General features: G+C 37.4%; 1 protein-coding gene across 2 annotated transcripts in view; it reads right to left on the bottom strand.

The window, feature by feature from the left end:
* Window positions 1–17,511, bottom strand: part of diaph2 (diaphanous-related formin 2) — a 367,046-nt gene that overhangs the window by 145,477 nt on the left and 204,058 nt on the right. For both annotated transcript variants that reach the window (XM_062425006.1, XM_062425005.1), the window contains exons 20-21: window positions 16,066–16,167; window positions 12,255–12,349 (exon numbers count right to left, since the gene is read on the bottom strand). In XM_062425006.1, coding sequence (XP_062280990.1) covers window positions 12,255–12,349; window positions 16,066–16,167 — 197 coding nt within the window. The remainder of the gene's footprint in view (window positions 1–12,254; window positions 12,350–16,065; window positions 16,168–17,511) is intronic.

Below are 17,511 nucleotides of genomic sequence, written 5' to 3' on the forward strand. Positions count from 1 at the left end.
AAACTCTAAAAATGTCCATATATGAGGGAGAGCAAACTGTATATAACAACATTTGCTTTGATATTAGCAGAAAAGTTCTCCTTGATAATGCATTATTGGCTCTGAAAGGGAAAACATCAACACAGCAGCGAGCCATTAGTCAACAATTAATGGTGATGCTGTGCAGAACACGATGATTTAGGCTTTTCTTCTCTGGCATTGCTGAACAATTACAGTATTAGGGCTTAGTTTTCACTATTACAGCATAGAAATGATGGACAGGAGGAGTCCTTGGCATAGTCTTTTTTGGTGAATGATATACAGTATATACATATGGCAACATGCATGCACACTCACGCACGCACATGTGCACACACACACACACACACACACACACACACACACACACACACACACACACACACATACATACACAGAAGTACAACCATTCTTTTGATTTGCCATTTCAAAGTGGACACTGTGATTTGTAATTGCATTAGGAGTGGATTTAACATCTAACAGGAGACATTATTCGAAAACATTTTAAAATGCTACTGCTAAATACATTTGTAAAAACAGAAAGAAGGCAAGGTACTGGAAAATCAAATCCACCTTGTGCTTGTCATTTCATTTGTCTGTCATCTTGTTAATTATTAGAAACCCCATAGAGTACAATTGACACAAAGGCAGCACCATATGTGTGGCAATGTGGGAGCCTGGGTGATGACGGTGGGCCAGACTCTGCACCACAGGCCACCAGACACACACAGCAGTCTGGGAGAGATTACTGGAAGTTTGCTAGCAACTCTACACATTCATTTACCGCCTCGGGCGAAGATGAAGGCACTACATATCAGCACATATGCCAAGATACAGCAATCCACTAACAAAACAGCAAACAGTAACAGCAAATTCACTTGTTTCAGAAAATATGTCCTTGTCAAAAATAAAAACAGATTAGAGGCTAAATGTGCAAAAAACTAAATATTTTTTTATTTTATTTTATTTTAGGTTGTTGATATGAGTGATAAACTGTTTTGCCTCTATGTTTGTTGTGAATACATGGTTGTGATAAAGTATATGTACTGTAACAAGCAACTTCAACAAGTTAGGAGCATAAATTAAGTTATGCAGAAAATATGACTGCGTCAAAAGAACTGTCACTGTGGCCAAGTATTGTACTGCATTCTTGCCAAAGTCCAAATGTTCAACCAATGTACAAGGATTCCTTTCCAGTACCACCTCTCAAAAAAATGTTTCCGTGTTCACTCAGAAATGCTCTCAACATTCAAACGACACTTATGGCCTTCATTTCTGGATTTAACATTCCTGTGCTGACACAACACTGCAGTTCAAAAGCTTCTCACAGTTCCAAAAGTGTATATTTTTACCCATACTTCTAAGTGGCTCCAAAAACCTGCCTTGTGTAAATGCCTCTGTGTGACTACACAAATATACAGTATGTTTTGTTTGTCAATCAACCATGTGCTCAGTTTGACAAATAAGAATCAATTGTCAGGGACACCTCTACTCCAACATCACATGCACTAGAACATATTTCCACCAGTATTCCAAAAAGTGAATAAACAACACATGCCTGCCTGTCAAAATGTGTTCCAATTCAATTTAACAAATTACCATAATTTTAATGTTGACATAATTGTTTTTTTGTTGTTGTTTTTTTTCTAACTCTAACCATAACCCTATTCTGAAACAGATTAGGATATCATTGCAAACAATACTCAATCAATTTAGTATAGATTTACTGTCAGCAGATCAGTTCAATGTCTCAGAGAGCCTCACAACACTGTTACTGGTATTTTCCCCTCAAATTAAATAGGAACTGTACATGTTTTGGTGCATAAATACAATAAATAAATAAATGAATGAAACTCTAGTGAATATTGGTAAAATAAATGCCTCAACAGCCAGACTGTGAAAGGTCTGTATTTGAGGAATGGTAGAGTGTATGAGGGTAAAGGAGAGTGTAAAAGTAATGAGATACAGGTTACGGTTCACTAAACATTTGTAGAGGATGACAGTATCTGTAGGGCTTTCACTTCCATACTTTGATCTCTGCTGCTGTCAACCAGCTTCCAGTGAATCAAGTTCACAGTTTCACAGCAACCGCGAACCCATGCCAAGTTAATATACTTTAAAGGGGGGTATTAGGCATGTATTAAGCATAAACTTAAACACGTACACACAGTTCATCATGCTGGTTAAAGCAGCAGGTGCTGATGTAGTGCAATATAAAAATGTCCAAACACTTTGATATTCAGGATACTATAAATGATAGTGACAGTGTGTGCCCTTTTCCATATATGGAATCAGGGAGATATTCTGGGTGTCGATAATAACACTTTTTGTTGTGCGAAGCAGGACGTGCAACATCTACCAGACCAGCTTTACCACCCCTATCTTGTGAAATATAGTTAGAGAAGAGAGAAGCATATTCCCAACAGAAATTTCAAAATGATAAGATAACCAAGAAACCTCTAGATATACAGTCTGAGACAAGTCAATCGATAAGACTCTTCTCAGAGCAATAAAGCCTTTATTAAACTGGGTTAAATAAAGGAGAAAAAAGTGAGAATCACCTGATGTCTAAAAGATAATGTGAATAAACTGTGTTCAGCTTCACTATGCCTACGGGAGGTCTACTGCAAAGACAGAAGGAGATTCATGTCTGCCATGCGCTTGGAAGATGTGATTTTCTTCCATGAATTGATTTTCTCCTCAATTGTGGAAGACAGAGAAACATGTGGTATTCTGCCCATGGTTTGTGATGACGAGCAACACGGGACTGCCATCTTCCTGCCGTGGCACCTCAGCAGGCATCTTACCTGGCTCATGGCAAATCAGTGAAGACTTCAGTTTAAATCAATAACAAAATAACAGACGACAAGAAGATTTTCAACATTGCACAGGCTTTACTTCTCAAAGTAACGCTTGACAGTTCCATAAAAACATTATGTGCAATTTGAAAATGTTTTTATTTTTTTCATTTCCCCCACTAAACTAAGCTTAAAGTCAAATAAAAAGTAACTTTCCACAAAAGTTTGTGGGTGTAGACAGCATCTATCTCAAACAAAAGGTTACTACCACAGAACTTAAAACTTAAAAAGTGGAACAAAGCCTATCAAGCTGTGTTTTTGTTTGTAAAAATGGGAACAGATTTGACAGATAATGCTCAGTAAAATGGAGAGTGGTGCCATCAAAATGTAATATTCTTAGTCTGAATATTTTATATTTTTCAAATAAACTGAATTTAAAAATATACTTATTTGAAAATGTATGTGAAACATTTACAATACAATTTTAACTAATGAACATTATGCAATATTGTTTGTCATTTTCAACAACTGATCCCTATGTTAGAAGATTAATTTAATAGAGAAAACATCTTGTCTCACAGGTAAATATGTCAAACAATGAACATCAATCATACGGCCTGTTGTAGTATTACAGAATCTACACCTTGCCAAACCACACAAACACCTCAAATCTCACAACGCGTAAAGCTACAGTGACATACTGACATGCAACAAACGGAGTGTGACAGATTCTAAAATCGCATTAAATTAAATGAGAAATGCAGTCTGAGAGAAAGACACAAACACAGTAAGAGATAGGGAAAAAGGTTGAGAGAGAGGGAGAGAGGGTGAGGGATTAATTTGAGGGCTGAGGCTGGAAAACCTGACAGACTTAGTGTGACATTAAATGTGTCTTTTAGAAGGAAATATAGATTTTTTTTTCTTTTTTTAATGCGCACACCTGAGCACTTGCATTTAACATAGAAGGTATGAAGCAGGATTAAGGGGGAATATAACAAGGAGAATAGGGGGTTCGCCTGGAGAGAGAAAAGAGATAAACAAAGATATGATTGGGAAAAGAAAAAGATAGGAGCAGAGAAGAGAGGTAGAAAATGAAAAACAATAAACAAATAACAACACATGCAACAAGTTATAAATAAAGTCTATCTGAAAGCTTATTCCTTTCTCACCTGAATCTGTTGTAAGGCCTCAAGGGCTTACACATGAACTAAAAGGGGAGTATGCTTTCCATTGTAAATACACATATGGATCTTTAATGTATGATTATGTATGATAAAACAGTGTTTATGTAACACTTAAAGACAACCTATATACAGAACATCTGCTAAAAAAATAACCCTGTCAAGTTTGAAAGAAGGGAAGGAACTTTACCACACTACAATTAAATTCTCCCTCATTTGTGAATATTCTTCTTTAACAATCTCTCGTACAGACATGCTAATACATTGCTGGTATATGATGAGACTGTCAATCAAATAAGAACGGAGCTAGCATGCAAAACAGTAATATAAATTAATTTGTTTGTGGAGTCTGCTGTCTGAGAGCGTCTCTGCGAGTGATGTGCCATCTGTCACTGAAACAAAGAATTGGAGTGAAAACAGAACACTAAATTTCACTCGGTTAAGAAAATACAGCACCCAGTGTGCCTGAAGAGAAGCCACATGGACTCCACCTAATCAAAATGTAACTGTTGTGCTGTGTTGTGCAAGAACTTGCCTGTGTATGTGCATTTGTAGTGTGAGTGTATGTGTTTATGAATGTGTGCTTTTAATCAATATTCAACCTGAGGACAGCATACCTGGCCTGGACCCTACGGCTGGAGATCAGCAGTGTGATGATGGTCAGTGGAAAGTACATGTGGAACCTTGGGCCCTGGCCATCAATTTCTGAAGCAAATTTGATATTGCACCAAGCCAAGCCTCGTCTCCCTCCATCCCCCGCCTTTACTTTGTTTATTCAATACTTCTCCTCCTTTTCTTTCTTATTTTTCCAGTCCCACCAAATCAGCATAATGTATTTCACATTCCATTGTTAAATTAGCATTTGATGCAGAAGAGAGTTATGTACTGTGCCAAAATAAGCCACAATTAAGCCCAAGGGGGACTCTTTCGTTTCTCCTGCTTAAGCTCTAATCCAACAGGCCCAATGCACAGCCATACTTATCGCCTTGCCCCACATGTGCACTTTTACACCATGCAAATGATGCCCAACAATGTGCCAGGCTGCTACAATCACCTGTTGTTACAGCAGAGAACAAAGGCTGGCATGGGCACTGCCAGACCCTGCAGCCAATGGGCTACCACGTGTAATGATGGGCTCATGCATATGGATGAGCATCTTGGTGATCTGGGTGATTGACAAGATAAATAAACAATAATAACAAGCATGGCTGGTAGGAAAGACTCCTGTGAGACCTGGTGGAAAGGTTGTTGCCATGGCGAGGTGAAGGGTGCAAAGCCGAAAGCTGACAAGGCTGGTGTTTACTGTGAGACAACTTTTGTGTATTACAATTATATATCCCACAATGTCATTTGCTACAAATGAAAAGGACACTGATATATTGATGTATATGCACTTGAAAATAATGGACGAGAATATCTATTTACACATTTCTTGACAAACGTCACCGTACAGCGTTTCGTTTTCACACAAACTGAACAACCAACTGGGCAGATAGTGTCAAGATGCATGCAACATGTAGGATGTATATACTGTCCATGTTATGGCCATTAGTAATTTGTAATTGTTGTGTTATTTGTGTTCAATTCATTGCAAATTTGTAACTGCATTTTTGCCAGGTTGTTTAGCTCTTCCCTCTAATATAGGACAAATCAAGGTGGAAGTACACACAGAGCCAAAGAGGAACCTAAGACATGCTGTAAAATAACATGGGTAAGTGAGTCTTTTCTGTTTCCAAGTATACTGACTTGCCAAGACAATGCAGTAAAACACAACAGACATGCAATACATCTAACCTTCATAACGTTCAGTTTTTATTGAATCTGTTCTATGCGAAGCAGCTGGATTTGTGAGATCCCAACATCACAACATCACCTACGAATCCATCTTGTCAGACTTCAAGTTAAGCGCCTGTGTCCGAACCACCGGTGGTTCGAGCCAGTCAGCATTACAAATCCAGCTGCCTTGTAAGGTAAGACGGTGATATACAGATAGTTCATCCAATCACATGTCAAGTATTTTTTGAGGTGCCTGCCCTTTTCCAAACAATTTCTAAGGATGACTCATTTAGTTCTGTGTAACAAACCATCTGGCGAGTCAGGTTATATCACTTTTTCACTGGTACTGAAATAAGAAATGCAATAGGCAGGATGATTAATCACATTTCATAATGGGTGTTGGCCTGACTGTCGGTATATCATAACATGTGTTTCATATGACACTGCTTCTAGTAGAAATATATTACTTTAACAGCTTTGCATCACTTTGACATACATTTCCATGCTCAATCAGCATGGGTCAAAATTGGTTTATTACATGTAACATTTGACTGTTCATTCTAAATTACAGAATGAATAATAATGTTTCCCACTGTTTACTTTAAAGCCCTGGTGTGTCAACCAGTGAGTGCTAAAAATGACATGCAAATATTTACTCATTAAGACTGCGTGTGTTTAAATACAAGAGATGTTGGATACTTTTTTGATATTCTTACTAGTGCATTTGCACACAACATAGGGCAATACTAATTACAAATGAATAGCGGTGGTGCAGTGTTAGTCATTAGCCTTTCCTTTTGAAAAGGAGATGGGGTAATATAAAATACATTGGCAGACATTAAACATTAAGAAGCCACTCTGATATTCCACAAAACAAGCCCCCAGGGCCATATCATCCGCTGACGAGAGTTAGCTCACCACACACACACCAAAAACTGGGCGTTCTTAAACATTTAGTGATGACTCCCTCATTTCAAGCTGCTAGACTGCATGGTATATTTTGGGTAGGGGTTGGAAAAAAGAGCTGCTCTGCAGCAGTCTCACTGTTCTTACTGTTTGTTTGAAATAAATTCTCAATGTCTGTGTATCTGTGTCTATCTGTATGAATTCACTGCTCTTCTCTTTGTCTCTTTTCAGCTACATGGAAATGGTTAAGGGAACCTTTGGCCTGTGGGCAAAACTTTTTTATGTCCAACATTTCATGATTGTGATGATTAACTGATATATGTTTTTTTTTTATTACACTTTGAAAAAGCACATTTAAATTTTAAGTAAGCACATTGCTTGTTATATATTGGCAACATTCTGTATTACTTCTTATGTCAGGCACAAACACATTAAAACAGTGAATGTATATACCCACATTCACTTACAATACATTATTTCTGTCTCACAATATAATTGGGAATAAAGACAAGTGCTTGTTTAAAATAGGTACATTAAGTGAATTAGAAAACCTTATATAAACACAATAAATTACTTTCAGGTAATTTTACTTTTAACTTTGTACATGATTTGAACAGTTTTAAAGTCAACTAAGTATTTAAATTTTGGAGCCTTTAATTTAATAAAGAGTGGGTTTGGTAGTTTTTTTATCAGTGTTTTTGTTTACAACTCTTATGACTTCTTTTAGAAGGATGAAGATTGGATGAGTGTTTGTTTTTATACGTACAGTATTTCCTCAAACTTCTTGGTTTGTTCATATGGGACTGTGGACAAACATGATAAGGTGTATAAGCTTGATTTAGAGAAACATTAACTTTATATAGTAATACCCTTAACCCATTATGTCACATCAACTCTGCCAGACAACTATACTACTATTATGAGCAACCTACCTCATGTGTATCAGTTGATTGCTCCATAAACTATTCAAGTTTACAAGAGCTTATTAATAATCTGGGAATTGTTTGGCCTGCTTGTGCTCTATTGGCAACCACTATAAGGGCGTTGGACCAAATACCATCATTATGCCTGTTAAGCCTTCTCCCTAGGGCAAAGAGACTGTGAGGGACTTTTGGAGAAATTAAAACACCAAAGGAGAGCCATTTTAAGACAATGACAGCAAGGTCACGAGCATAGCCAAGTCATGATTTGAAGAATAAGAGTGACGTAGACCATACACTTTGCATTGGGTGCTACTGAAAAGCAGAAGGGGGTCTGATAGTTGTAATGTGCCAAACTAAACCCAAACACAATGCAACCAGGCCCTAAAGCCCAGTGCACACGTGCCTGACTCTTTCCCACACAAATGAGGTCTACAGGACCCTTCTCTCGCTACTTCTGTCACCAGTCAACAATAGCAATGAATAGCTTTGTCAGGCTGTCAGCCCTTTAAACGCATACCTTTGCCAAGCTTTCTGAGGCTCAGTCTGTTTTCACTGAGCCAACGTTCATTATTGTCTTTCATTGTCCTCTTCATCTCATTGTTATACAGGGTATGGTAGCAGGGTGGCTATAATGTCTCTTTGAATTTGATGAAGCTGACCTGATATACAAAAGTGACCTCTGTCCACCAGCACTACAAATATTGTATGGTAATGAGATAGAGGGAGAAAGAGTGAGAAAGAGATTGCATGCAAATGTCTGTATGTTTGCACATGTGCATGTACCTTACACACATGTATTGGTTGAATGATAAATTACACAATTGTGCAGGGACTATAAGACAGGGGATAGCTGACACTGCCTATCTATTTGCATGTACTGTACGTATGTTAGTACGCTGGGTGTACTGAGATGAAAATAAGAGAGGGATTGCAAGGATTCATATGGAGCCTGGATGAATGGTGAGAGCCAGGACTGTCTGCGAGCATTCAGGGATGTGTACATCATCTCTGAGGCGCTGATGGGCTCTAATGCAGAATAAGGAGAGCCAATCAACTCCTATCTATCCACTCTGCCAGGGTGACACATTGTAGGGGTACTTCAAGGCCAGCACACTGCCACATTCTGCTGACAAATCATTACATTAGACATGTCGACGGAGAAGGAAGATAATAAGATTGAGTTACAGAGTTTTAGATGCATTATGAACACCTCTTGCTTCCTTGATTCCTTCCATTTTCACTATCCCTTCCATTTATCACTTCCCCGCTTGCTTGTCACCCTGCTTTGCAAAATAACGCAATGGCAGAATTTTGAACTGAGCTGAGTTTTGTAGTGTTTTATTTCCTCGGTCTTGTCAGGTATTACAAGATCAGTTTATTGTGAACACTTCTTTATCAGAACTCTTCATCAGTTTACACGATTACAAGTGAGCTTTGTCGAACTGCTTTGCTTTGAAATTTAGTTAATAATAGCAGTATTTGTGTTAATTCAATCAGAAGCTACTTAGCTCATACATTTTAGCCGTCAAATCTGTGATGTTCTGGTAAAAAAACTATTCAAGCTTAACAAACCATATTTTACACTTTTCAAAGTTCTACTTGCAAATGTAACAGGAGGCAGCAAGCTATCAAACGTGTGAAAAGAAAGTAAGACACACTGAGAGTTAAACAAGGGGTTACACAGGGTAATATACCATATACACCACTTATCCAAATATGTTTCATTCATTAGTTTGTTTATTTCTTCCACCATTCCAGCACCAGTTTTGATTTACTTTCATTTCATGTATAGTCACTCACTCCTTCTAACATTATCAAGGTGGTATAAACATTTTCTTTTATGATTACTATGGCCATCCAGATGCATCCCACCACTCTGTATGTGTGTGCAGTTGTCCATGTGGATAAACAGTGATTGGCGTGTGGTTGAAAGTGGGTGGTATAGAGTGATTAATCAGCATAATGAGTGTAGATGAGCACAGTGCAGATGGAGCCCACGCTCGGGACTATGTCACCCAGCAGGAAGTCTCTTTGCTCCCCTTCAGTGCCTCTGTATTTCTCTAACTGCATTTCTTGGGCATGTGTGGATTGCTCCCTTCTTCTTCTTTTTTTTTTTTTTTTTTTTTTTGTGTTGTTGTTGTTAAATTTGTGAGCCTTTTTCCGCATGATTTCATCAGTAAGGTTGTCTGAGTATACAATCATTGACATTTTCATATAAATAATATTTTTTTTAAAAGTCCAACATTGAGTGAGATTGCTGAGAAAAAGTGAATGTGCTTAAAGAGAGAAAGAAGAAAAAAAAACAAAACAACAACTAACAAAAACAACAATAATAATAATTTCCATAATAAAAGGAAAACAATCTCAATAGATTGGTGTATAAGCCAGTGGGCATATTATCATTTTAAGTCCAAATTTCATAAGGCACACATAAATGCATTTTTAGATTATCTCTATGAGTTCAAAGAGATATTAAATAGAACTCCATTGGCTTTAAATGTATGGTGTGATGGTTAAAAAACAGCATTGCAGTACATTGTTAATACTTATACACCTTATATGATGTATACACAATACGACAATAAGGTACAAGTACCTTTCAATTACTGTCAACAGTTAATATATTAGTATTGTACTCAGTTATGCAAAAAATGTAGTCATTGTAAAAATTCTAACAATATAAAGCATTAGAAAGAGCATAAGTATAAGTGATGAACTACAGTTATAGGCTAATTAGCGAATGTTTCATTATGATAAACCAATGGATATTATTGATTACTAAATCTAATTAGAGAAAATGGAGTAATTCTGGATAATAAACTACAAACTACTACAAAAAAAGGGAGAAAAATACAAAAAATATATTAGAAACCAAAAAACATTTTTCTAAGAACACTGTCCTAATTGTCCAGCCTAGGATTAATTCTGTATTTAGCATCATTATTTAACGAGCAGTGACACACATGCCAGATGTGGGCTCCTTCTGCACCGATAAGTTAACACAGTGGGTCCTCCCGCCTCCCACTGGACTTTGTGACATTAGTTTGGGTTCCCAGATGCTTATGCTGACTCACACACTTGCTCTCTTGAGTCTTGTTGAGTCTCTATGTTAGCAGCCTCCTTGTCCTGCGTCACATTTATTATAGAGGGAAATAGAAAAGCTAAGAGGGGACAAAGGAAACCTTCTTAAAGAAGTCCTTGCTTATAGAATGGGGGGGGGGGGAGAGAGAGAGAGAGAGAGAGATAGAGAGAGAGATGATCACTTATCCCTGACCACTGACTCACATGTATTTTTTTTCTTTTTTCTCAACAGTGAGGAAAAGGAACTTGAAGGGTTTAGCTGTTTGGCCATTATTTGTTAATTAAAGTCTTTATGTAGGCCAGTGCCAGCCCAATGACCTTTTATTTTTGCTGCTTCACTAACACCCTTGAGAAATTAGATGAAAAGTTTCAAATATTCAAAGACTCACTGATACACCACACTATTGACCAGCTTCACATGCATAGTTGGTGTCAATAACTAGGTTAAGGTCAGTTTCATGAGAGCTATGTGATGCTGGCAGGAGTTCTTTTTTTTGTAACCTGAACCCAAACTAGGCAATTCTAAACCAGTCTTTCCATTAGTCTGGGTTGGAAACATCTGCCCTTCTGGCAGACATACACTATTTCTACTTTCCTACAGAAAGGCTGAAGGTGGGAAAAGGTCAACACCTGAACTTCCTTTCTCCTTTACACAGCAGAGGGGTTCTGCCATTTCATAACATACAATCTGTACTTTCTGCCACATTGCCAGCAAATTAAAGGTTATCAGAGCTCAAAATAATAGTCTTGCAGGACAACTCTCTAGATAGGCCCCATCTAAATATATATTGCTTCACCGCCATTTACTAGTGTCTGGGATCCAAGCAGTGCAGAGGAAGTAGACCAGCTCCTGAGCAAGTGTTTGTTGATAAGCCATGTGGGAAAGGACATATATCAGTAAAAAGGCAATATTTTTACACACACACACATATATATATATATTTTTTTTTTTTTTTTTTTTTTTTTTTTTTTTGCATACATACAGTTTGTCACTGTCAAAGGTATAGTGAAATCAAACAGGATTGTAGTAATACTTAACACAAGAACAGTGCAGGGAAGGATTAGCTGTGGCTCTATGCTTTCTGAGACAAGACAAACAAGTCACAAAATGGGAGCAAAAACAAGTAGCCTTTAGGAAGCTCATCAATCATGGTTTAAGACAAAGGCAAAAGGAAAGGAGGGTGGAGTTGGGGAGACTTTGCCAAGCCTTGTCCTTCATCATCCATTATAAGAGGATGAATGGAGGGGTCTCTATGGTCCAAAAGAGAATGAGGAGACAGAGTTGTGCCAAAAGCAGAACATACCAAGTTTAAAATGGGGTCGCCAAGCTATCCAGCAGACTCTGAAATGTAAAAATTATCTCTGCACATGAGTGTGTAGAAAAAGTCTCACTGTTACTCTGTCTCCCACTCATACTAACACACACACACACATTTTTTAGAGGGTAAAAATAAGGTTATGTGTGTGTGTGTGTGTGTGTGTGTGTGTGTGTGTGTGTGTGTGTGTGTGTGTGTGTGCGCGCCTGTATGTGAGTGAAAAAACTAACACACTACACTGAACATCAGTCTTACCTGGATGAGTGATTCGCTCAGTCTTTCCTCGTCTACCTGCAGCACAATGTCCCGGATCTCTTCATAAGGCAGGCGGAACGAGCCCAAGAAAATTGCTGTTGTGATGGAGAGAGAAGAGAGTCATTTCCTTTCCTTTTTTTATTAGACTGTGGGGTTCAAAGACACATTTCAGCACTCATCGCTCCTCAGACAAAATGACCACAGACCTAACTTGTCACTTGGAAAAACTAATACACTTTCTGCCCCTCAACAGGATAGCTTGTGTCACCCTGACAAAAATTGGAAAGGAAAACATCAAGATTTTCCAGTAACAGTGAAAGGTGTCAAAGTAATACAAATTCCGCTTGATTATTAACACGAAAAGTAAACCCAATAATACTCAGTAACAGGCATAAGTAGAAGTAATGGTGCAACTTGGGAAGTTAGATGATTTAGTTTGGGCTGATACAAAGAAGTGCTCTGAATCTGCCTCAGGGGACAGCTTAGCGGGTGTTTCACTCTCCAGGTGGGATACCTAGAGTTGAAACCGGAGCTGATGGTGGAATCAGGTGGAAGACACAGGTGGAAGTTTGGTAATGAGTTGGATGAAACTCACTCAACAGCTGCTATCTTGCTGGAGCAGTGGGACTTGATGTCTGTATTTGACGCCCAACAAACAGCAAGATAGTACTACTTTTTTTTTTTTAAACAAACACTATGCACTGCATTTACTTTCTACACAACCACAACGTAAAACATGTCATCACTATTGTTTTTCATGTTTAATATAAAATGCAGGTTTAATCACTCAACATTTCTGGCTACACTGTGTCAGATTTTGGTGTCACAGACTCTTTAGTCCTGCACTAAAGAGAACATGTTATATATATATATATATATATATATATATATATATATATATATATATATATATATATATATATATAGAGTGATACTTTTGCACATTTCGTTGGTTAGGGTTAGGGTATCTTTTTTTATTTATTTTCACAACCAGACATTAAAATGAACATGTCACCCTTGTTATTGTCTATACATTTCTTCCTGTCTCCTTAGTGTTTAAATATGTCAACTTCATGCAAAACTCAGCAGCCGGATACAAGGTTCTCTTGGGGATTGGTTGTGTAAAGTAATCCTGGAATATGTTGCAAATAAAAACTAAAGCAGATGTAGATGAAGACAAATAGGTAGGTAAAGAGTGGCAGACTGCAAGTCATACTTTTGCTGCATTCTAGTTGCTGAATTTTTACCTTGATATATGCTCTGTGTCAGTGTTGGGTGTGGTCAGCTTGCACCTGTTTGGTTTTTTTCTAGGCTCCATTCACACCAAACTTTGCCAAAATGGGAAAATGGGTGCAGGCTGCAATTTGTTGCACCTGCCCATCCGCCCACCAACACAAATTATTAGGTGCCTCAAGTGTAATGAGGTATATTTGTAACTTTGGAAGGGGTGCACAGTGCATATTTTTGATGATTTGTCTGATTAACAGTGACCAACAGTCACTGTTAATACAATAAATTGGTGATCATAAATGTTAGATATGGGGATTTCCACATTGTACATCATTACAATCTTTTTTCTCTCTTTTTTGTTGTACTGAACTTTTGTATTATATCTATTTGACAGTTCATCTACCTATAACCTACTTCCAATATTTTATTTAACAAACTTAGAAAAAAAAACACTGCTTAATAAAGAATGGCTCATACTCTTTCACTTTTAGATTTGTTTCAGAGAGCATACTTCCAGTCCTATCTCTCCTGAAATATAATTTTCTGAAAACCACTAATTTAATACATTTTAGACATATTTTATTCTTATCAGATTAGGGGGAAAGTGGTTATACCCTGTACCGTAAAAACGTCCAGGATCCAGTATGCCTTATGCTCATGGTATAAAAACATATATCATTGGCTGGATGTCACAGAATGAGCACCAAATCCGAGATCCTTTTATAGAGTCTCTGTGCTCTTTCGGGTTTGTATAACTCATAACTTGATGGTTTGTCCAACAATATAAAGAAAGATGCCCACAATGTTGCCCTGCTGCTTGACTCCAACCTTCGCTTTGATAGCCATGTGACTAGGGTCATGCAATCATCTCCAAAGTAGAATTGTGACAGAAACTGATGTATTTTTAATCACAGCAAATCTTAAGTCCATGTCTGTATCTTAACTCATGCCGACAACTGCAATTATCTCTATTCAAGGCTAAACCACATTCAGCCACCCACCTGCAGCTTACTGAAATATCTTCTACTTGTTTTTCAGAAAGAAACAGACAGATAGACAGACACAATTCATCGGATAGTAGTATGCATGATCAATATACCACAATATATAAAGTGACACTGATATCACAATCATTCATGTTGTGTCACTACTCATCCCAGTCACTGAACCATCAATACTAACATATATCAAAACTGAAAAGGGAGTTTTGAGGGTTCCTTGGTAGGAACCCATCTATAATGTTATTGTATGTATCGAGGCGACACAAGGGAGCTGTGTAGCTATGTAGGACCACATGCCTCACATCCACTGCCGGTCTGGGGGTGACATTTTCCAAACTTATTTTAGCTTCCTGGCAAATTGAAAGCCCATATGCAAGGGTTGTAATCAAAGATGGCATTGACACCAATCAGCACTGTCACAGCTCACACACAAGTGCAATGACATGTGCACATTGGCACATTTTCGAATGTGCACACCATCTTACATGTGCATACACATATACTAACACACACACAGACATTTCCATGTATTACCCTTATGTTCATGACAAATGCCCACGTCCTGACATCAGAACCAAATATTTAGCCTGATAAATGCAGTCATCTGGTGTCTGTTCATGGAAGATGCAAGATATAAAGCTTCACTGCACCAGCACACAGAAAGGGAAAATTATTGTTAGTGCTTCTGTGTTGTACATGTAGCCCTCATGCACCCTCCAATGTATACCCCATATACTCATCATATAAAGACAAAGGATAAGTAGAACAAAACAAAGAAGAACAAAGAGAGTGAAGTAGGGGTTGCAATGAAAGTGACCTGTAATATTAGCATTTAACATGTATATTTCATACAGTGTTATTATCTGTATCATATACCTAAGGTTAGGCATATTGAGGCTGCAGATTAAATCCCAAAGGGTTTGGGACTGAAAAATGCTTTCTAATGCTTTACCCTTGAGCAACACAACAATTCTTTGGTGAAATTAAGTCATAAACAAATTGTATTGATTTGGGAGTAAAAGGGGTCATTAAGAGACGGAGAAGGTGGAGGGGATTGAGCTGTCAGTGAAACCCTTTTTCTAGATCATTTGTATCTAACCTGAAATGATTCCCAACCAAGAAAGATTCCCTTCTGCCACACTAAAATAAAGGAACACTTAGAGGCTGAAGTAAAATGTACCATGAACTTAACATTTAGTCCATTTATGCTCCAAGGGATTCAATGTACTTGCATGTGTATTTAGTGCTCAGTTCTGGTAAGAGTTTGCTTTACACATAATTACAGACATATTTCTTGAACACAATATATATGTACTTGAGGTAACTGCTAAACAACTGCAAAGAAAAGATGTATCCACAAGGTTCAGTAAAACCTTCAATATTAAGGACTTTCTACTGTTTGTTTCCCACAGACAGCTCTGTTGAGTGTATCATGAGATATGAAAATGCCTGGGGTGTCAAGGAAAATAACACTGATATTTCTGACATAAAAGGTCATGGTTAAACATTAATAATATGGTACTTGATAAACCAATGGTGTTAAACAAGGTTATTGGCAATGAAATCTTGATTATACTTACAAAGATTCTGTGCTGTTTTAGCATCCAAGATGCGAAGCTCTTTTGCCTTTTTCTTGAATTGTGGCATTTTGTCATCAGTCTCATCGTGCATTCCTTTTTTCACTGTAGGGACAACAAAACAAAAAAACAGTGTTTTCAGAATTAGCATGTTGACATTTTGGAAATTATATGTAGTGTGACTGTACTGCATGCTACTGTATTTTGTCAAAATGGTACACAGACTTCTTTCAGCACTTTATCAAGTCGAGAATTAAATGGCATTCAGCATTTCCTTTTTGACATTCCCCATAATAAAGTGAAATATATAATTTACATACATTAGAATGTTAATACATTATGCATTATACGCATTAAAATGTAAGCTGAAAGGTCAAGATAGGTAAGATGGCAACAGATGGTATGGACCAATTAGAAAGCATAGTTTTCATACAATATAACTTCAGTGTGTTGGTTTTACATCACTCTTCTCTTAATAAAAGGAATATACAAACCACCCATTATTTGAACAACTATTGGTGCAATATTTAGAAGGCAATTTCACTGATCAACTTCTTAATGCACCCTACATAAATTAGACATTTTAAATAATTTAACAAAGTGTAAAAGGCACAGACGCCCTGTGACTTAAACAATGTAACACAATATGGTAATATCAAATAGTGTGCTGAAATTATGTATTAATTATTTGTTAGATTGCTCAAAATAAAACTAAATGGCAACACTGCTGGTCAACTAATTAAAATGGACTAATGAAATACCTGTTCATAACATGCCAGTTCAGAATGGACCAATGCCTTATTATTTTTGAGAATTGCATATATGTATTAATTGACAAAAATATCAATTAAATCACAAGGATTTAATAAATTAAAAGGTTTAATTCAAAGAGAAAATTCACCAGTGAGATTACACTGCGGTTGAAAAATGGAAGAGGTTTCCAGCTTTCCATCGGTAGTTACTGCTGGCAATCAAACGTGCATACGCTCCTATTGGCACGTTTGGCAAAGTTTATTAATAGTATGTGTAGTGTGTCCAAACCACACTAAATGTAAAACTGCACTTTAGTGGGTCCTCTGCAATACATCTGCCAAGTTTGAGTTTGATCAGATAAACGATTGTCAAGATTTGCGAAAGACACACATACAGACAGACAGAGATTCCTTCCTTTATAGTTACATTGTTTTCTTCTTGTCTAGCCTTACATTAATAATAACAATGATGTTGTGATTGATGACAGCCCCATTTAACATTACGCTGGAACTATCACTACTACTACAGAATGTGCTATCTCATTAGCTGTAGCATCACAGTGCTGTGGATGACTTCCACCTTATTTGTTTGTGTGTTCCAACATTTATGTCATTGTGACAGTGGGTAGATGGTTTATAAGCATATGTTTTTCCCTAAGGCCATGTCTGTCAGCTTGCTAGAGCAAAGGAGATAATT

The sequence above is a fragment of the Scomber scombrus genome, chromosome 9 (genome assembly GCF_963691925.1).
Source record: "Scomber scombrus chromosome 9, fScoSco1.1, whole genome shotgun sequence".
NCBI classification, from domain to species: domain Eukaryota; kingdom Metazoa; phylum Chordata; class Actinopteri; order Scombriformes; family Scombridae; genus Scomber; species Scomber scombrus.